The sequence below is a fragment of the Danio rerio genome, chromosome 4, assembly GCF_049306965.1.
Source record: "Danio rerio strain Tuebingen ecotype United States chromosome 4, GRCz12tu, whole genome shotgun sequence".
In the NCBI taxonomy this organism is placed as follows: Eukaryota; Metazoa; Chordata; class Actinopteri; order Cypriniformes; family Danionidae; genus Danio; species Danio rerio.
In genome coordinates, this window is record NC_133179.1 from 43,976,272 (window position 1) to 43,992,609 (window position 16,338).

Below are 16,338 nucleotides of genomic sequence, written 5' to 3' on the forward strand. Positions count from 1 at the left end.
GGTTCATTCGAACACTTCGCGTGCATGCGCGTCAAAGTTCGTATATACAGAGTTTTAATGCTAATTGTACGAATATTTAAAAAATATATATTTTAAATAGTTTTAAAACATTAATAACCTTTAAAGTATTAACACTCGTAAATTTTGAATTCAGGTCTATTTATAAGTTATAACTTTAACTAGACCTGAATTCAAAATTTACGACTGTTAATACTTTAAAGGTCTTATTGTAAGATCTATGATCTCTTATGTGTTTGACGATATAAGGCATTGATCCATTATCATAAATTGCATAGCAGTTTAATGAATTCAAACTTTTGTTTAAAGAATTAATTAGACTATATTATAAAATTATCAAGTATTAAAATGTCTTGGACATAACAGTTTTTAAAGTTATCAAGAAAAGTTGTGAATGTCTAATCTTGCTTAGCATGGTTCCAAACTTGTATGACCTTTTCCCGTGAGGTTTCCCTTTACCTTTATATATTTGACAATAAAACGTTTATTTAAAAAAAGAAAGCTGCCAATTTCTTTCTACAATTCTGTACAGTTCATTAATTATAACTGTATCAATGATTTGTAGAAAACACTGAGGACTGCTGAAGCCTCAGAAAAAAGAAAAACACTGCTCAAAATTCTAGAAGACAGAAAGGAGAGGAAGAGAGAGGCCCCACTTTTTGAAATGGGTCGTCCCAAAAACACAGATGACAGAAGTCACAAATTTTCTGACAGTGAAGAGGAAGTAATAACTCAGAAAATACGTGAAGATTTGCAAAGAAAATATAGATCAATGAAGAAGAAAAAACAAGAGCTTCAAGAAGATCTGGAGAAATGTACAAACAAGTAAGAGTTTAATCATGAACAATTTCCATTTGTTTATATTCTTTAAAAAAAAGGTCAGATATTTCAGAGTATTATGAAAATCTGATCAAGAAAAAAGTTTTTCTCTCTGATTTTTGTTCTCTACCAAATTTAAGGTGTGCTAAATTAGAAAAAGAGAAACAGGATCTTGTTGAAGAGCTGGCCACCTACAAAAGCCTCAACATAACACTGCAGCACAATATAGATGAAGTGCTACAAAGAGCCTTCTCCAAAAAAGGTATTATTCCAAATCATTTACACCACATTCAAAATTTTCAGACCAATTCTCTGGCATTAATTCATTTTTTTTTATTTGTATCTTTATCTTACAATTTATGCTAAAATTCCTCCCAGTTGATGGCCTTTAATGGTTTATTATATCTTATTGGCTTCAGATTTGTGTTGTTTTGGCTATTTTGCTTTTTGTATCTCAAATATGTCTTTTTTCATTTTAGTGTATTCAAAAATAAATGGTTATTGAATTGAAATAAAACTTTTTCAATTTAAAACATCAACACACAGTATTTATCTCTACCAATTATATATATATATATATATATATATATATATATATATATATATATATATATATATATATATATATATATATATATTTATTGTTCTTATATTTTTGTTCTTTTCAGGTCCATCTTTTCTTAGTAGACCTTCTGGCTCTTTTGAGAGCACACCTGAGAGATCAGATGAGCTGCCCAATGGTTCTGAGGACAACAACGACACCTATGAACCAATGAGACTTTATGAAGTAAATGGTGACAAGGTACATTACTATATTTTATCAAGCCTTTTTACACTATTGGTTTCACACATCAAAAAGTTAACTTTTCCTTAAAATTTCTTTCCAACAGTTTTCCAATCTTTTTAATTCTCAGAAATATTATTTTTTCTGCCTTTTGGTCTATTACATGGGACAGCTTCATTTACTCCAAAAAGTGTTCTTTTCACTTTTCAAATCTAAAGTGTTGTAATATTTTGACGTTTTACTGTAAAAGCAAATTAAATAGCATATATACATAGTTTGTGTTAAATAATGTTACTGTTAACTCTAGCTTTAAAACTTGCTCACAACTGTTAAATATTATGACTAAATGTATGTTTTAATCTATTTAAGTAACCATGTTATAACCTAGATACAACATTTAGGTTGTACAACCTTTTTTACACAATTGCATACATGCTTTTTAATGTGTAAACCTAACCCCACCCCTAACCTCACAGTGATATCAATAGCTCTATTGAGTGCAAGGATCTGAGACTGCATTTCAGAGATTACACATCTCACATTGCATGCGCAAGTAGCCGGATACTATTGCACAGATTCATTTTTGAAAGCATTTGTGAATAATATCTGCCCTGAAAAGAGTTCAGAAAATTTCCACCTGAACCACTGAAATAATTAGAGATCTTTACAACTTCTTGTTTTTAATTTGAAATCATAAAAAAAAATGCAAAACAATTTTTTTTTTGCGATAGCCAAATTTCTACAGTCAAGAAAAAAACACCCCATTTTTTGCTCATCTTCTTTTTTATTAGACAACTCACTTATTTACTTTCGTTGATATTAATTTTAAAAAAGCCGCTGGTCCTTTTTATGTGTATTATTTGCAAACTGAAATGAGACTGAACGTCTAAAAAAGATTTACAAAAGTCATTTACAAATGACCATGCCTGCTCTTATTGGAAAAATAAGGTGGATATATCTGTGATGTTTATTATTTTAATAGTTTGTTTGTCCAAATAAATTGGTTTTAGGTGGTCTTTACAAGATAGTTCAATCAAAGAATTACACAATTTACTCATTCTCAAATGGTTAAAACATTTATGTTTCTTTCTTCTATTGAACACATACACACAAATAATATAAAGTCAATGGATGCAGGTTTTAAGCTTTCATTTAAATATCTTTTTTTGTCAGAAAAATGAAACTTGTGTGACAAACCATGCAGATAATAATGACTAATAACTATCCCTTTAGTAGCAAATAAAAAAAAATTTTCAATTATTTTCTGTTTTGAAGATCCACATAGGAGACAACATTTGGATCCGAGAAGAGGTGTGGAAAAAAATCAAATCGGCTGCAAAAGATTCTCTTTTTGTGAAAGAGATGGCTGTAGCATTGTGGGGGACTGCCACTTTAAAAACAAGAAGCGTGTCAGGAAAGGAGTGTCCCACCAAAAATAGCTCAGCAAAGCCTCCCTTGACACCATCCAAGTTGCAAGTTTTGAGAGGTAAATCAAAAATTTCTAATCATTCATGGATGCACTATAACCATAGACAAATATTTTAACAGTTGAAAAATTGTTCATGCTAAGCTATTCATTGATCCATTGATACTCATTTATGTAAGAGTGTATTCAGCTGGCTGTTCTTGCAGTATGAAGCCAGCAGCTGTTGTATAAGACTGAAGGGATTTATTCTGCAAAAACAACTAGCTGTATGTACATTTGTCTAATTATTACACATCTAATTGGTTCAAAATTAAACCATTAAGGTAATAATATACCTTTTAGAGAGAAAAAAAGACTTATGCCCAATCTAAATTCTTTATAAAAATAAAATTTTTATTAAAAAAAAAAAAAAAAACGTAAAAATCCCCTGCTGAATTTCGCTATCTATAATCCCTAATAATAACTTCTGTATAGCAGTCCCACAACATTCTGACACTTGATGACACTCAAATACCCTGTCAGTAATGTCTAGTGGCTGGGAATGAGCTTTTTACAGTGTCTGCTATAATGTTAATGTTGTTTTTGGTGTGTTTAATATTACATAGATGAATATGGCCACTGTGTAAATACACAGTACGATCTTATTGCCACATTAGATCGTTATGATAACATAATATATGCCTTCAGTAAATTCCAGAAGATAAATACCAATAAATAACACAACTGGAATAACTACAGCAGTCGCCATCATCTGATCTCAGCAAGAGATTGCGATGGCATAGGATGACGTGTGCAGGTGCTGCAGTACTGTCCCATTTTTTTAGGGGTAATTTTAAAGCCCTTCCCCTTAACCCTCGATTGTAAGGGCCAAGGGGAAGGGGAAAGGGTAGGGGTACAAAAATAGAATTGGGTGTGGGCCTTAAACAGCTGTAGCCTCTGATGGCATCAAACAGTCAAAAACAGCAGAGTCACAGATAAGCATAATGGTCAAGATAATTATTGTTATCTATAATTATGTTGTTATCTATAATTATTATGTTATTAGTTTAGCAGCTGTTATTTGGGAATAACATACCTTGAAATCCTATTATTAACCTATCAGAATAAAGTATTTCAGAGAGCCGTTTAATAACATTCAATAAAATATTTATAAAGTACTGTGGTGGCCACAATTATTAGAACATATTTTCACTGACTTAGAATGGTTTTAAGTCAGTTGATGTTTTTAAGTCATGTTTTTATGTTTTGCAATATATATGCAAAATAATGTTGTGCAAATACTGTATTTATATATTGTATTAAAATATACATTATTTTGTATCTACAGCATTTATACACAATTGCCTTATGCTGTAAAAATGATTCTGCCTTTTACTTTTTCAACACAATTTTATAAGCTAAAAAAAAAATGTTAATTCAGGTTAACCTGGCAAATTTTCATTGTCTTAGCTACTCTGCACATAGTGTTTGTCACCAGAACTTAAAAACATATGCTGAACCAGCGTCTTTTAAATTGCGCCCTATACTTCCAATCCAGCAGGTAACAGAATATGCAAAATTATGTCGGTTCGCCAACTGCCAAATAAACACCAAAAGTCAGACACATTGGATATTTTTCACCAGATTTTTCAATCATCCCATTTGGTAAGTAATGTACCTTCAAATTTATGTTATAGCTTGTAAAATGACATATATGACATTATTGTCCATGTATTGATGACAGTATAATGTTTCTAGAGCAGACTTGACTTTTTCTTATACATGAGGGGTTTGGCCATGTTTATAACACTTATTGAAGATAGTTTTAGGTTTGAATTTGCAATATCTCAATATGTTTATAACAAAGGTATACTTTTTTAGTTCCCTGACTTTTTTTTATAGATTTAACAATTTCTCGTTTATTTACAGTAATTGATTTAAATGTACTTTTGTCACTCTATAAATTGTAGTATATTCCCAGAAGGCAGACTGACATACTAAAGGTGAGGTTTTACCAGTAGTACAGCAGACAAATATTTATAATAATTTACCTAAATGCAGTTTTGTCATTCCAAAGGTTGCAGCACATTCCCAGAGAAAGACTAAATTACAACAGGTGAGATTTTACCAGATAAATCTCATCAAATGCAAACTGTAAGCAAATATCTAAGAAAATGATTTACAATAATTCATCTATATGCAATTTTGTCATTTTAAATGTTGCAGCGCATTTCCAGAGAAAGATGGACTTGCAACAGATGAGATGTTAACAAATATCTTCAGTCCTATGCAAACAGTAAACAAAAAATGGGAGGAAAAATAAGTAAATTTATATTTTAAAGATTTTGTGATTACTTTGATCTTGATTATGTACACTATTTATTAAAGAGGTTTTGGTTGATTTTATTCATTTTTTCTTCATAGAATTACTTCAAGCAGTGTGGGGCCTTTGAAAAGGTAAGTGAAGCTGCAAGTTTTACTACATTTTACTACAGCCAATCAACAAATTGTTATATGAAACTAAAAGCTAAAGCACAGCTATTATGGAAGTAATGATTTTTAAGTAAATAACATTTAGTGTATTGATGTTGTTATGACTTTCAGCTTTTCAGTGTTTTGTGTGTAAAAGATTGAGATGTTTACCATTTTTGATACAATACACAGATTATGAAGAAGAGCTGAGAAAAGAGATGACTCCTGGAATCATCACAGTGATGGAATATGTGACAGACCCCTTTCTATGTGACTCTAGTGATGCGGTCCTTGTAATTGAAGAAGGGCATAACAAGGCAGAAATTGTTTATGATCATTTTTGCAGATATTTGTAGTGCAAGAGTACGCTCACTTAAAAAAACATTGAAATAAAGATCAGATTTTAAAGTTTTTAAGTTCTGATGTCATTTTTTTCCAAGAGTCTATTAATTATATAATTATTTTTTAGATAAATTTTACTTTACAAATACTTTGTCAAAAATTACTTAATATAATTTTCTTTACAAAGTAATTTTCTTATAAAGTACATTGTGTGTAATTGCTAAATTGAGAGTAAAATCCTTTTAAAATGTGAAATGTATATTGTAGTATGTTCTGTTTCTAATTGAGAAAATCTACTTGATTAAGTTCAGTGAATTTGAAATTGGAAGTTTATATATTTATATATAAATATATTTAAAGTAAACTTGGCAAGTTCTACTAACTTGATAATGTAAGTTAACCTATTAAAACTACACTTTGCAAGTCCAATTTACTTGAAATAACTAAACTAAAAATTTTAAGTTGAGAAAACTATGAATTAAGTCAATATAACTTTACTGAGTCAATAAAACAAGAGGACTTGACTAAGTCGAGTCAACACATCTTTTTACAGTGTGTAGACATAGACACAGTTTAAGATTAAGTCTGTCTCAGTTTGTTCTGCTTCTTCATGATAATGTTGAGATCAGAACTCTCTATGGAGCGCTGACTGCTTAAGATATTTGTTTACAAAAATAACACTGGAATATTACAATTAATAGCAAATTAAGTTGCTAAATCAATGTTTGGAAATAAAAACTGTTATTACCTACTGAAACACTAGCAAAAAATAGAAATAACTGACTTAAAACCACTTTAGCATGGTGAAAATACTAATTTGCTAATAATGTTAATTGAACAAGTAAATGCCTACAGTTAGAAAATCACAAATAGACTAATTTACTTCTTTTTTTAAGTCTGTTTTAGTGACTGGCTGAAACAAAAGGAACCCGAAAGAAAAGAGAGAGAGAAGAGGGAAAACCAGGTGGGGTATTATATATCCCAAAAAATACAGGATATCATCAAAAAAGAAAATAAAAAATAAAATGTGTAAAAGGAAATTGTTCACATTGAAATTGTTACTAGTTGTTATTTTAGCATGTTAATTACAGTTCGTGCTGTACGGTACAGTAATTATATTATTACAGTAATTTTGTAAATTCTTCAGGCTGTGAAATCAAATAAAAATTTGTTTGAATTGCTGCTTGTGGTCCTGAATATTTATTTACATGTTTTTCACTCACTGAAAAGAAATTTGACCAGCTAAGCACAGCTCAAACCAGCTACGACCAGCCTGACCAGCTAAAACAGCTACGACCAGCCAGCCTGACCAGCTAAGACCAGTCTGACCAGCTAAAACCAGCTAAGACCAGCTTGACCAGCTAAAATCAGCTAAGATCAGCTTGACCAGCTAAAACCAGCTAAGACCAGCTTGACCAGCTAAAACCAGCTAAGACCAGCTTGACCAGCTAAAACCAGCTAAAACCAGCTAAGACCAGCTTGGCCAGCTAAAACCAGCTAAGACCAGCTTGACCAGCTAAGACAAGCTTGACCAACTAAAACCAGCTAAGACCAGCTTGACCAGCTAAAACCAGCTAAGACCAGCTTGACCAGCTAAGATAAGCTTGACCAACTAAAACCAGCTAAGACCAGCTAAAACCAGCTAAGACCAGCTAAGACCAACCTGACCAGCTAAGACCAGCTAAAAAGTGGCCAAAACCCCTCTAAAACCAGCCTGACAAACCAGCTATGACCAGCCTGAAAAACCAGCTAAAACCAGCTTGGGTGACCAGCTAAAACCAGCCTGACCAGCTTAGGCTGGTTTAAGCTGGTTTTTTCAGTAGGGGTTATTGTTATTAACACGAAAACAAGCGCCAAATACCCCTCATCTTTATTAATGAATAACGTACTCGATATAATAACAATTATTCTTGATATTTAAAACACCATTTTATTCGTAGGTACTTGTATGAACAAGTTATAACCAATTTATAATAAAATATAACGATAAAGTTAAAAAAGACGTTTACCTCAGGAAAACTGGCAGTTATGTTCGTTAGGAATGTCTACTTAAATGACCCAGGCTGTGTCCGCGATGGGCACAGACCTCAACTTATATAATGCCCACCGCCTGGTTTCGCGGGCTAGTCACGGAGTAAAAAGTGACAAATTAAAAGGTTTATTAATGAATAATTGAAGATTAAAATGTGTTATTGTTTGTGTTATAATCGTCATTAGATATGAATAAAAAGTGCTGTGTAGGGTTATTAAATTATTATTGATTTTATTATTTAATCGCATTTTTGTATTTGTCTAAATTATTCATATATAGGCCTATTCACTCAATTCCTATATTCAATTCCTAATAAATAATTAAAACAATGATGTTTAAAAAAAATAATAACTGTATTATAATTGTTAAGTAATTAATAAATTAATGTGAATATTACAGTTAAAATAATATACATGTATATTGATTATATTTATATATTCAATTATGTTCTTTGATTTAATGGTGCCTATATCTTTTAAAATGCTCTCAAGTTAATATTTTCCCCATAGAGTGAATTTTAGAAACTCAAAGGTCAAACAAATCTTTTAAAACTTTTCTTTTAAAAACTAGCCAACTCTAAAATGTTGTAATTATTATAAAAAATATATATTTTCATTGCCAATACCTATTTTTACCAAGTAGCATAGGTCCTGTATTTATTCATCTTATGTAATTTTATTTAAATTTGCTTAAGTCTTTTCTTTTAGGCCTCACATAAATTACATCTAAACATTTTATGCTAGTATTAATAAATGTGTATCCAGGAAACGTCTTTATATTTTAAGAGATCATACATTGGGAAAGGAAAGAACAGATTATGATGGATTAATTAATGATGATTGACCTTCGAAAATGTGTGATTTCATGTAAATATGTTCTTTTTGTTTTTTAAATGTATAATACTGATGGTGATGATGATGATAACTGGCATTTTTATTATTAATATGTAATATCTTACCTGTTTCATCATTTTGTTTTGTAGTTTGAGGTACATCCGTTATCTTCAACCAGAATGAAGGCAGTGTTTCATCTTTGTGGCCCTCGCATATGAGCTTATGTAGAATTTGAATTTTCCATAAGCTGTTTGTCTGTCTACTTGGATTCACTCAGGGTTTCAAGATGGCTCTCAAAAAAGAGTGTACTACAAGGTGCAGGCGAAAATCATCGCTTATGCTGTTAGATAGTAGGTAGGTAGGGTTATTTGTCTAGTTTGTATATTTGTTTAGTTGTTATTGATTTGCAGAATTATTTAGCAGGCATCACACCAAACAACATGCCAAAGACAACATGTTCACATTCAACAGTATATAAAATAAATAAATAGAATAAAACACAATAAGCAGTCCAGCTGACTAGTCTGTTTTTGACACCACAGGGAGACAGTATCTCTGCTCAGATGGCAAATAGTCAGATGAGGAACTAAATGGGTGCATTGAATCAGCCACAATACTGATTGCCTTTATGACCACTCCATCTTTGTAAATGTATTCCAGTTTACTAGAAGTGGTGACTATTTTCCTTAAACACTTTTCTTGACTCTCAGTAGCATTGCCATACCAGCAAATACTGCAAACAAGTCAATATACTTTTAATAAAAGCAGAGTAAAATATCTTAAGCATTTTATTGCTGATTCAAAAGGACATCAAAAAACAATGTCTCTGCTTAGCTTGAGTGTTAATACACTTAACCCACGAGTCCTATCTCTAAAACCAGGTCAAAAAACTTTTCTGTATGCTCTCCATTAATGAATGTAGGTGCAATATATTATATTATATTATATTATATTTTATTTTTTTCTCAAGTCTATACACATTTCTTTATGTTTTTTTATTCAACACATTTAGAATCATTACATCACTTTATGAAAAAAATCCAAGAATGGCCATGTTTCTCTTTTCTGCCATAAAAAAGGCTCATAAAGACTGAATCATCAGCATATTTATTGCCTGTTCCATACGTTTAATAAGATGCTTGTTTTATATTTGGCTTTTTTTTTTTTACCAAAATCTTAAATTCTGCCTTCATTTACTCATCCTTAAATGGTTACAAACCTGTTTAAGTTTGTTTTTGTTCCAAACAAATAAATTTATTTAGAAAAATGTTAAAAACCTTTACCCATTGACTTCCATAAATGATAAGTGGTTACTGTTATTTTTTTTGTCCAACAGATTAACGAAACCCTTGAAGGTTTCTTGAGGGCCGCTGTGGTGCTGAGTTTAGCTCCAACTTGCTTCAACACACCTGCCCTGGGGTTTCTAGTATATCTAGTAAGAACTTGATTAGCTGCTTCAGGTGTGTTTGATTAGGGTGACCCGAGTTTGGACACCCCTGCATTAGAGGGAGAGTAAATAGTGAGTAAATTTCACTTTTTGGTGAACAATCACTTTTTAAATCTATAAAATTAAAGTATATGTGCAGCTTTTACAATGTTAGTGAAGATATTTTTCTTGTTTTCCAGGATGGCCTGATGCCTGTAGTCAGTTGGATGATTATATACACTAGATGCCTTGATTCTGCATGAATGGGGGATTAACCACTAGGTAGGTCTGTCAACCATATGTTCATAATAACAGAATGAGCTTATTACATTTACATAATGAAAATTGAAAAACACAACAAACAGTTTTGTTTATTATATGTAATACAATGGGCCCTATCATACACTCAGCCCAATAAGGCTCAAGACGCGTTTCTATTTTTAGACCAGTGCAACACTAGTTTTGCCGTTTCCACCATGTTGTTTAAATAGTAAATCCATTTGCATGTGTATATTTGTTTTTTTTTTAAACAAGCTTAGATTTGTCCACTTGTCAGGTTTTGGACCATATGGGGCATAGCATACGTGTTTGGAAATAACTCAGTTGTTTGAGCACACTTCCTTATAATTGTTCACTTATTCGTTTGCTGGAAATTAGAATTGAATTTAGAAATAGATTTTGAATTTAGAAATAGATTTAGAAATAGATAGAGAACAAATCTTTGCAATCAAACTAAATTAGTTCGGTATAGGCTAATTGATTTGTGTGTACAACATGTTTTCTTATCTACAAAAGATAGTGAAAGTAAAAAATGAGGAGGCTCATTCTCTCATTTTCACACTGCAGATATTTAACTGTTTTCTTGGTAATGAAGCGTTTAGTTTTTCACCTTTAAAGTCCGCCATGTAAATAGCTAATGCGCCAAGGCGCGACACAACAGTCTCTTAAAGTGAATAGGAGATGAAACTCTGATTGGTTTATTCTTAAAACACACCTATAACTCATTAAGAGAATAAGCTCAACCCTGTTAGATCATGCGCTATGAGGCAGAGTGGATTTTTTCGTCCTTAAAATAGCAAAAGTGGATTCAGACACGCCCTTAATGCTTTTGTGCCCTGTGCTTTGAACTTTACGCCTAGATCGTTAAAATAGAGCCCAATGTGTTTGTGTTTAAAGTTCAAACATATACCGTTGCTCGTCTCTGCCCCTTATTTCTAAAAAGAGCTGCAGCACATTGATGCTCAAACTGGGGTCTGTTTCAGAAAGGTGGTTCAACCAACTCTGAGTTTAATCTTGAACTCAGAAGGGAAACGTATTTGGGGTTTCAGATCAACTGAATAGTGTTAGTTTATCACAGTCTTGTGTAGTTTTATGTGAAATGTAAGGACGGGCAAATGCCTTTCTCTGTTGTAAGGACTTAAAAAAATGATTTTTAAAAAACAAATGATTAATTGGCATAATGCTTTTCAAATGTTTTTACCATAGAGATGTCTGTTATTGTTTTCTTATTCCGGCCATTCTGACCGAATCACATTTCAGACTTTTTTTGTCTAACAGCAACTGACTCTCCTCCTGTCAGTCACTCTTCTAAATACAATTTGAATTTTGACGAGGGAATGCAGGTATTGTGCATTCAATCATTTCTGCAAATGTTGCAAGTAAACAACAAGGCTCTTAAAACACTGCTTCAAAAATTTTAGTGTTGTCATATTTCAAATACAGAAGTCATTTGTTTTTTTTATTTCATTACTGACAGTGTACTTATTTGTAAAATCATTTTAGTTTAAAATCAAGTGTAAAACAATTTTCATGTGCTGTAAAGCTATATATTCAACAAATTTGCCATATTGCAAAGCAGTGAGCAAATAAGTAAAATAGTGTAAAATGTGTAAATAAAAGACAATTTCAATCTTTTTTTCATATACTTTAATTAAACATTTCAAAGTAGAAAATATTGTTAATAAAATGGACATCAAATATATCTATGGCCTTATAGTTCTGCCAGTGGTATTGAAAAATTAATTATGGTGAAGGAAAAAGCAACCACACTTCCTTTGGTAGTGCAAATTCCCATATATATAGCCTTGTGATTAAACACTTGAACCATTCTATCAAGTTTACACTTGAAAAGGGCCTTAATGAAAATCAGTTTTTTTATTAAACTAACTAATTGCTTATTTTGAGTATTTTTTTAAAAAAAAGAGTACTTTTTTACTTTTACTTGTACACTTAATATTAGTATTAGTTACTAGTAGTATTATTTTACCAATGTAGTAGTATTTTTACTTGGGTACAAATTTTCAGTTCTCTTTCCATCTTTGAGAGAACATAAACAAATACATTATTTTATTTTTTATTTTACAAGCACATTTATTGTAGGTTTATTATATTTTTATTTATGAATATATTATTAATTACTACATTACTGATGTATTTTATTTGAATAAATTGGAGAGTTCTTATTGAATTTAAAGTGCATTGCTGAGAATACATTTCAGGTGTTCAGTACGCTGCATGTCAGTCTTGAATAAAAAAAATAAGTACTGGAAAAAGTGTTTAAAAATCCTTGTTTTTTTTTTAAATCTGGGTTTATACAGTTCTGCCTATATATACCCTGAATGGGGCACCAATATTACGATTCATTTTGAAAAAAGCAACCCAACAAAAAGACACCTGCAATTGAGACAATAAACGTTTAATACTTATCACTTTTATAATATAGCAGGAGAAAGCAGAATGGTATGTTAATGAACTAATAGGCTATTTATTTTTATAGTATGCCATGGGAAAAACGTTTATTTGGAAAATATTAGCCAACAGAATAAGAAAATGGCAATGGCTATTTACATTAAGTGCAAATAGCATATTTTCTTACCATGATCTATTAACAGTAAATGCCAATAGATCTAAATACAATAAATCTAGTTTAATTACTTGTTAGTTCATGTTTGTTTTTACATAAGCTAAATGTGACTAACATAAACTTGTTTTCTTTGTCAGGATGATTTTACTTGGGGCACATTATCCTTAACTCATTTCTAATTATTCTGGAACTCCTGTGTTTAAATGTAATGGTTGATCTAATACGTGTTTACACTGAAAAGCAGTAGAAATGTGTTCCGTTTCCATCAAAATAAACAGTTTAAACAGGAGTTCAAGAGTAGTTGAAAATTGTATTACATTAGCAAACAATGAACTAACAACTAACTAAGGTAGTGATATTCACATATGAACTCATGTGACTCGTATGTTGTTTTTAAAGCTAGTTCATAAACAGCACATGCCTTAAAGAGCATATTGTAGGTTAGACACCCCAGTGAGTCAATGTGCATGAGAGTAAAGTAGGAACTACATTTTCTTTAAAATACACGTTAAAGTTTATTTTTAAGCCATCTGTAGTCGTTTTAGTCACATAAATGTTCTTCCGCATGTGAAAAATCACCAGATTGTAAGTGACGTTGAACTAGGAAGATCGCACATATATAGTATGAAGACAACTGATCGCGGTGCACGTTTGGATGCCAAAATAAGATATTCTGAGACATTCACACAAACGATGCATCACAGCCATACAATTATGAGCCTGTGGACAGACCAACAGACATAACAGCAGTTAGAGAAGAGTAATTGTGTTGTAATGTGAGGAGAACAGAGCAGTGTGAGACCAATGTTACCTTACAGACAGATATGTTAGATAACGAAATCGTATCAGGCAGTAGCAAAGGTAGTATTGATCATCTAAATATTTATATTTACCAGTAACAGAAACTAAGCATTTAACAGAGTTATGCCACATTGTCACTATTTTTAATTGTAGATAAGTGAATAAGTGACTAATAACATAGTACATCTGTAATAATGCAGAAACATGTAAACAAGGTTCTTGAAAATCTTTTCTCTTAGAGCTTTTGTAATGAAATAAAAAAGCACCAAAATATTAAAACTATTAAAATAAGTTTTAAAATGTTTTTTTATTTGTATTTTTTTTTTTAACATTTCAAATAACATTTCATTAACAGATCTGGGGTGCAACGACAAACAAGGAAAAAACAAACAATGACATAACTTGCAGCTGCACAATCATAGTACGATGCATTGTTTGGGAAAAAAACGATGTAGTCACGAGTGTTTTCCCAAAACCCGCAGTTTCTCAGTCACAGATCCATCGTCTAAACCATGTCAGTTATAGCGTAAAACGTCCATTATGACGCTCTAAACAGGCATAATCAACTTCTTCAGAGAAGAACCCCATAATTTCTTTGTGCAAATTATATTGTTTTACACAAAACCTGTTAAAAATTCAATTTTAGTTATGGTAAAAACATCCACTCGCTTTCCATATTAATTGAAATGTATGTAAATGGAACATATAGGATTATTAGGAAATTTGAAAAAATCCTACATTAATATTAATAATAATAATGATGATGATGATTATTTAGGATATTGCTTATAAATTTAAATTTTTTGGAAAAGTCTACTTTTATAATTTGACATGCAAACCACTGCAGAAATGTTCTGACCCACAGGCACATGTGTTATACAGTACAGATACTTAATAAATAACCCACTATAAATGAAAATAATTAACGTATGCTATGTGTTTTTTTTTTTTTTTTTTTGGTTTCACAAGCTTTGGAGACGTAACGTAAATTCAGCTTTTTAAATAATAGGTCCCCTATAGCTTTCGTCATGAGGCATAACTGTAAAATGCACTGTGAAGGGAGCACAATTATAAACATGAAGATCGGTAAAACTGAACTGTACGAATACTTTGAAAGCAAATTACACCTAAGAGAGATGACCTTAATGCATTTTTTAAAATCATTCCAAGTTTAAATGTTAGAATGTTCTAAATGAAAATTAATAGGGCATAGGGGGAATAAGTGGGAATAGAGCACAGTTAGGAACTTTGTTTTTGACTACAGCTCTAGAGGTATAGTTGCAAGCATACAAGTTTGCGACCCTGTTTGAATGTTCCTTGGAATGATGGATTTTATATATGCATACATACATACATACTGTACATACTGTACATACATACATACATATACAGTTGAAGTCAGAATTATTAGCCCCCTGAATTATTTGCCATTTCTGTTTACTTATCCCTAACTGATTTATATTATCTTTGCCATGATGACAGTAAATAGTAAAAATTTGACTATATATTTTTCAAGATACTAGTATTCTGCTTAAAGTGACATTGAGGGTAATTAGGCAAATTATTGTATAATGATGGATTGTTTTGTAGACAATCAAAAATATTACTTAATAAAAATATTATTATTAAATAATGTTGACCTTGAAATGGTTAAAAAAAATTAACTGTTTTTATTCTAGCTAAAATTAAACAAAAGACTTTTTCCTGAAGAAAGAATATTATAGAAAATACTTTGGAAAAATATACAGTATTGTTAAACATGATTTGGGAATATATACAGTTGCAATGTCAAAATGAATGTATCAAAGACATTGTACTATATATAATATTTGAGACTCTTAAGTTATACATTTTTGTCCTTACTTTTATTCTACAGTTATAACTAATAAATAAAAAAAAAAACTCATCTTTTGTCTGAAAAAATATATAAATGGAATCTATGTTAATTTGTGTACTTATGCTTTCCTGTTTCTGTCCTAGAAGGTCCATTCAAAGGATTCTAGAAATTGTACCAATTCCAGTCTGGATCCAGCCTACCTGGTGAACACCACAGAAGACATCAAAGCTAATGAGTTTAGATAACTAGAACTGGACAAACAGAGTTGGCAAAAATCAAAGCAAACACCACTACATTACTATATTATTATTAAAACAATAAAAATATAAAAGAGATAGATGGACTTGGTGAGATTTACCTGTTTTGTGATGATTTTGTTTAGCTGTAGATTTAAATATCCATTGAGGAAAAATATTTGCACCATTAAGAACTGATCATATTGATCTCTGTTGCTATCTTATGGCGGAACAATGTAACGCCAAACTGCCAAAGAATTTCCATTAAATATTACTACAATTTATAATCAAATGTCATTTGTTGAACAACAACATGTAACAAACAAGAATATAAAGATGCCAAATAAATAAGTCAAATTGTTAATGGATGGCAACATTTTGTCTGTTTAACTGAGCACAATGCTTTTTATGCATCTGACTCCGCAACAGGAGAGTCATAACACTTATTAAAACATGCTTAAATCTATTAA

At 31.1% G+C, this 16,338-nt stretch overlaps 2 protein-coding genes and 1 long non-coding RNA gene across 4 annotated transcripts in view; 2 read left to right on the forward strand and 1 right to left on the reverse strand.

Moving 5' to 3' along the window:
• Positions 1-16,338, reverse strand: part of LOC101883766 (uncharacterized) — a 291,682-nt gene that overhangs the window by 247,308 nt on the left and 28,036 nt on the right. The gene's annotated exons all lie outside the window — the stretch shown is intronic.
• Positions 1-16,338, forward strand: part of LOC141381669 (BEN domain-containing protein 5-like) — a 495,902-nt gene that overhangs the window by 671 nt on the left and 478,893 nt on the right. Inside the window, exons 3-7 of one of the 2 annotated variants that reach the window (XM_073947754.1) lie at positions 584-843; positions 978-1,099; positions 1,506-1,639; positions 2,897-3,107; positions 6,737-7,665. In XM_073947754.1, coding sequence (XP_073803855.1) covers positions 584-843; positions 978-1,099; positions 1,506-1,639; positions 2,897-3,107; positions 6,737-6,864 — 855 coding nt within the window. In that variant the 3' untranslated portion in view covers positions 6,865-7,665. Of the gene's footprint in view, positions 1-583; positions 844-977; positions 1,100-1,505; positions 1,640-2,896; positions 3,108-6,736; positions 7,666-16,338 lie in introns of those variants that run through there. The other variant, XM_073947755.1, reaches the window with a different exon arrangement.
• LOC141381721 (uncharacterized) lies at positions 10,103-15,912 on the forward strand. Its single transcript, XR_012402350.1, has 3 exons — positions 10,103-10,224; positions 10,332-10,413; positions 15,779-15,912. It is a non-coding gene; the product is annotated as an uncharacterized lncRNA (long non-coding RNA).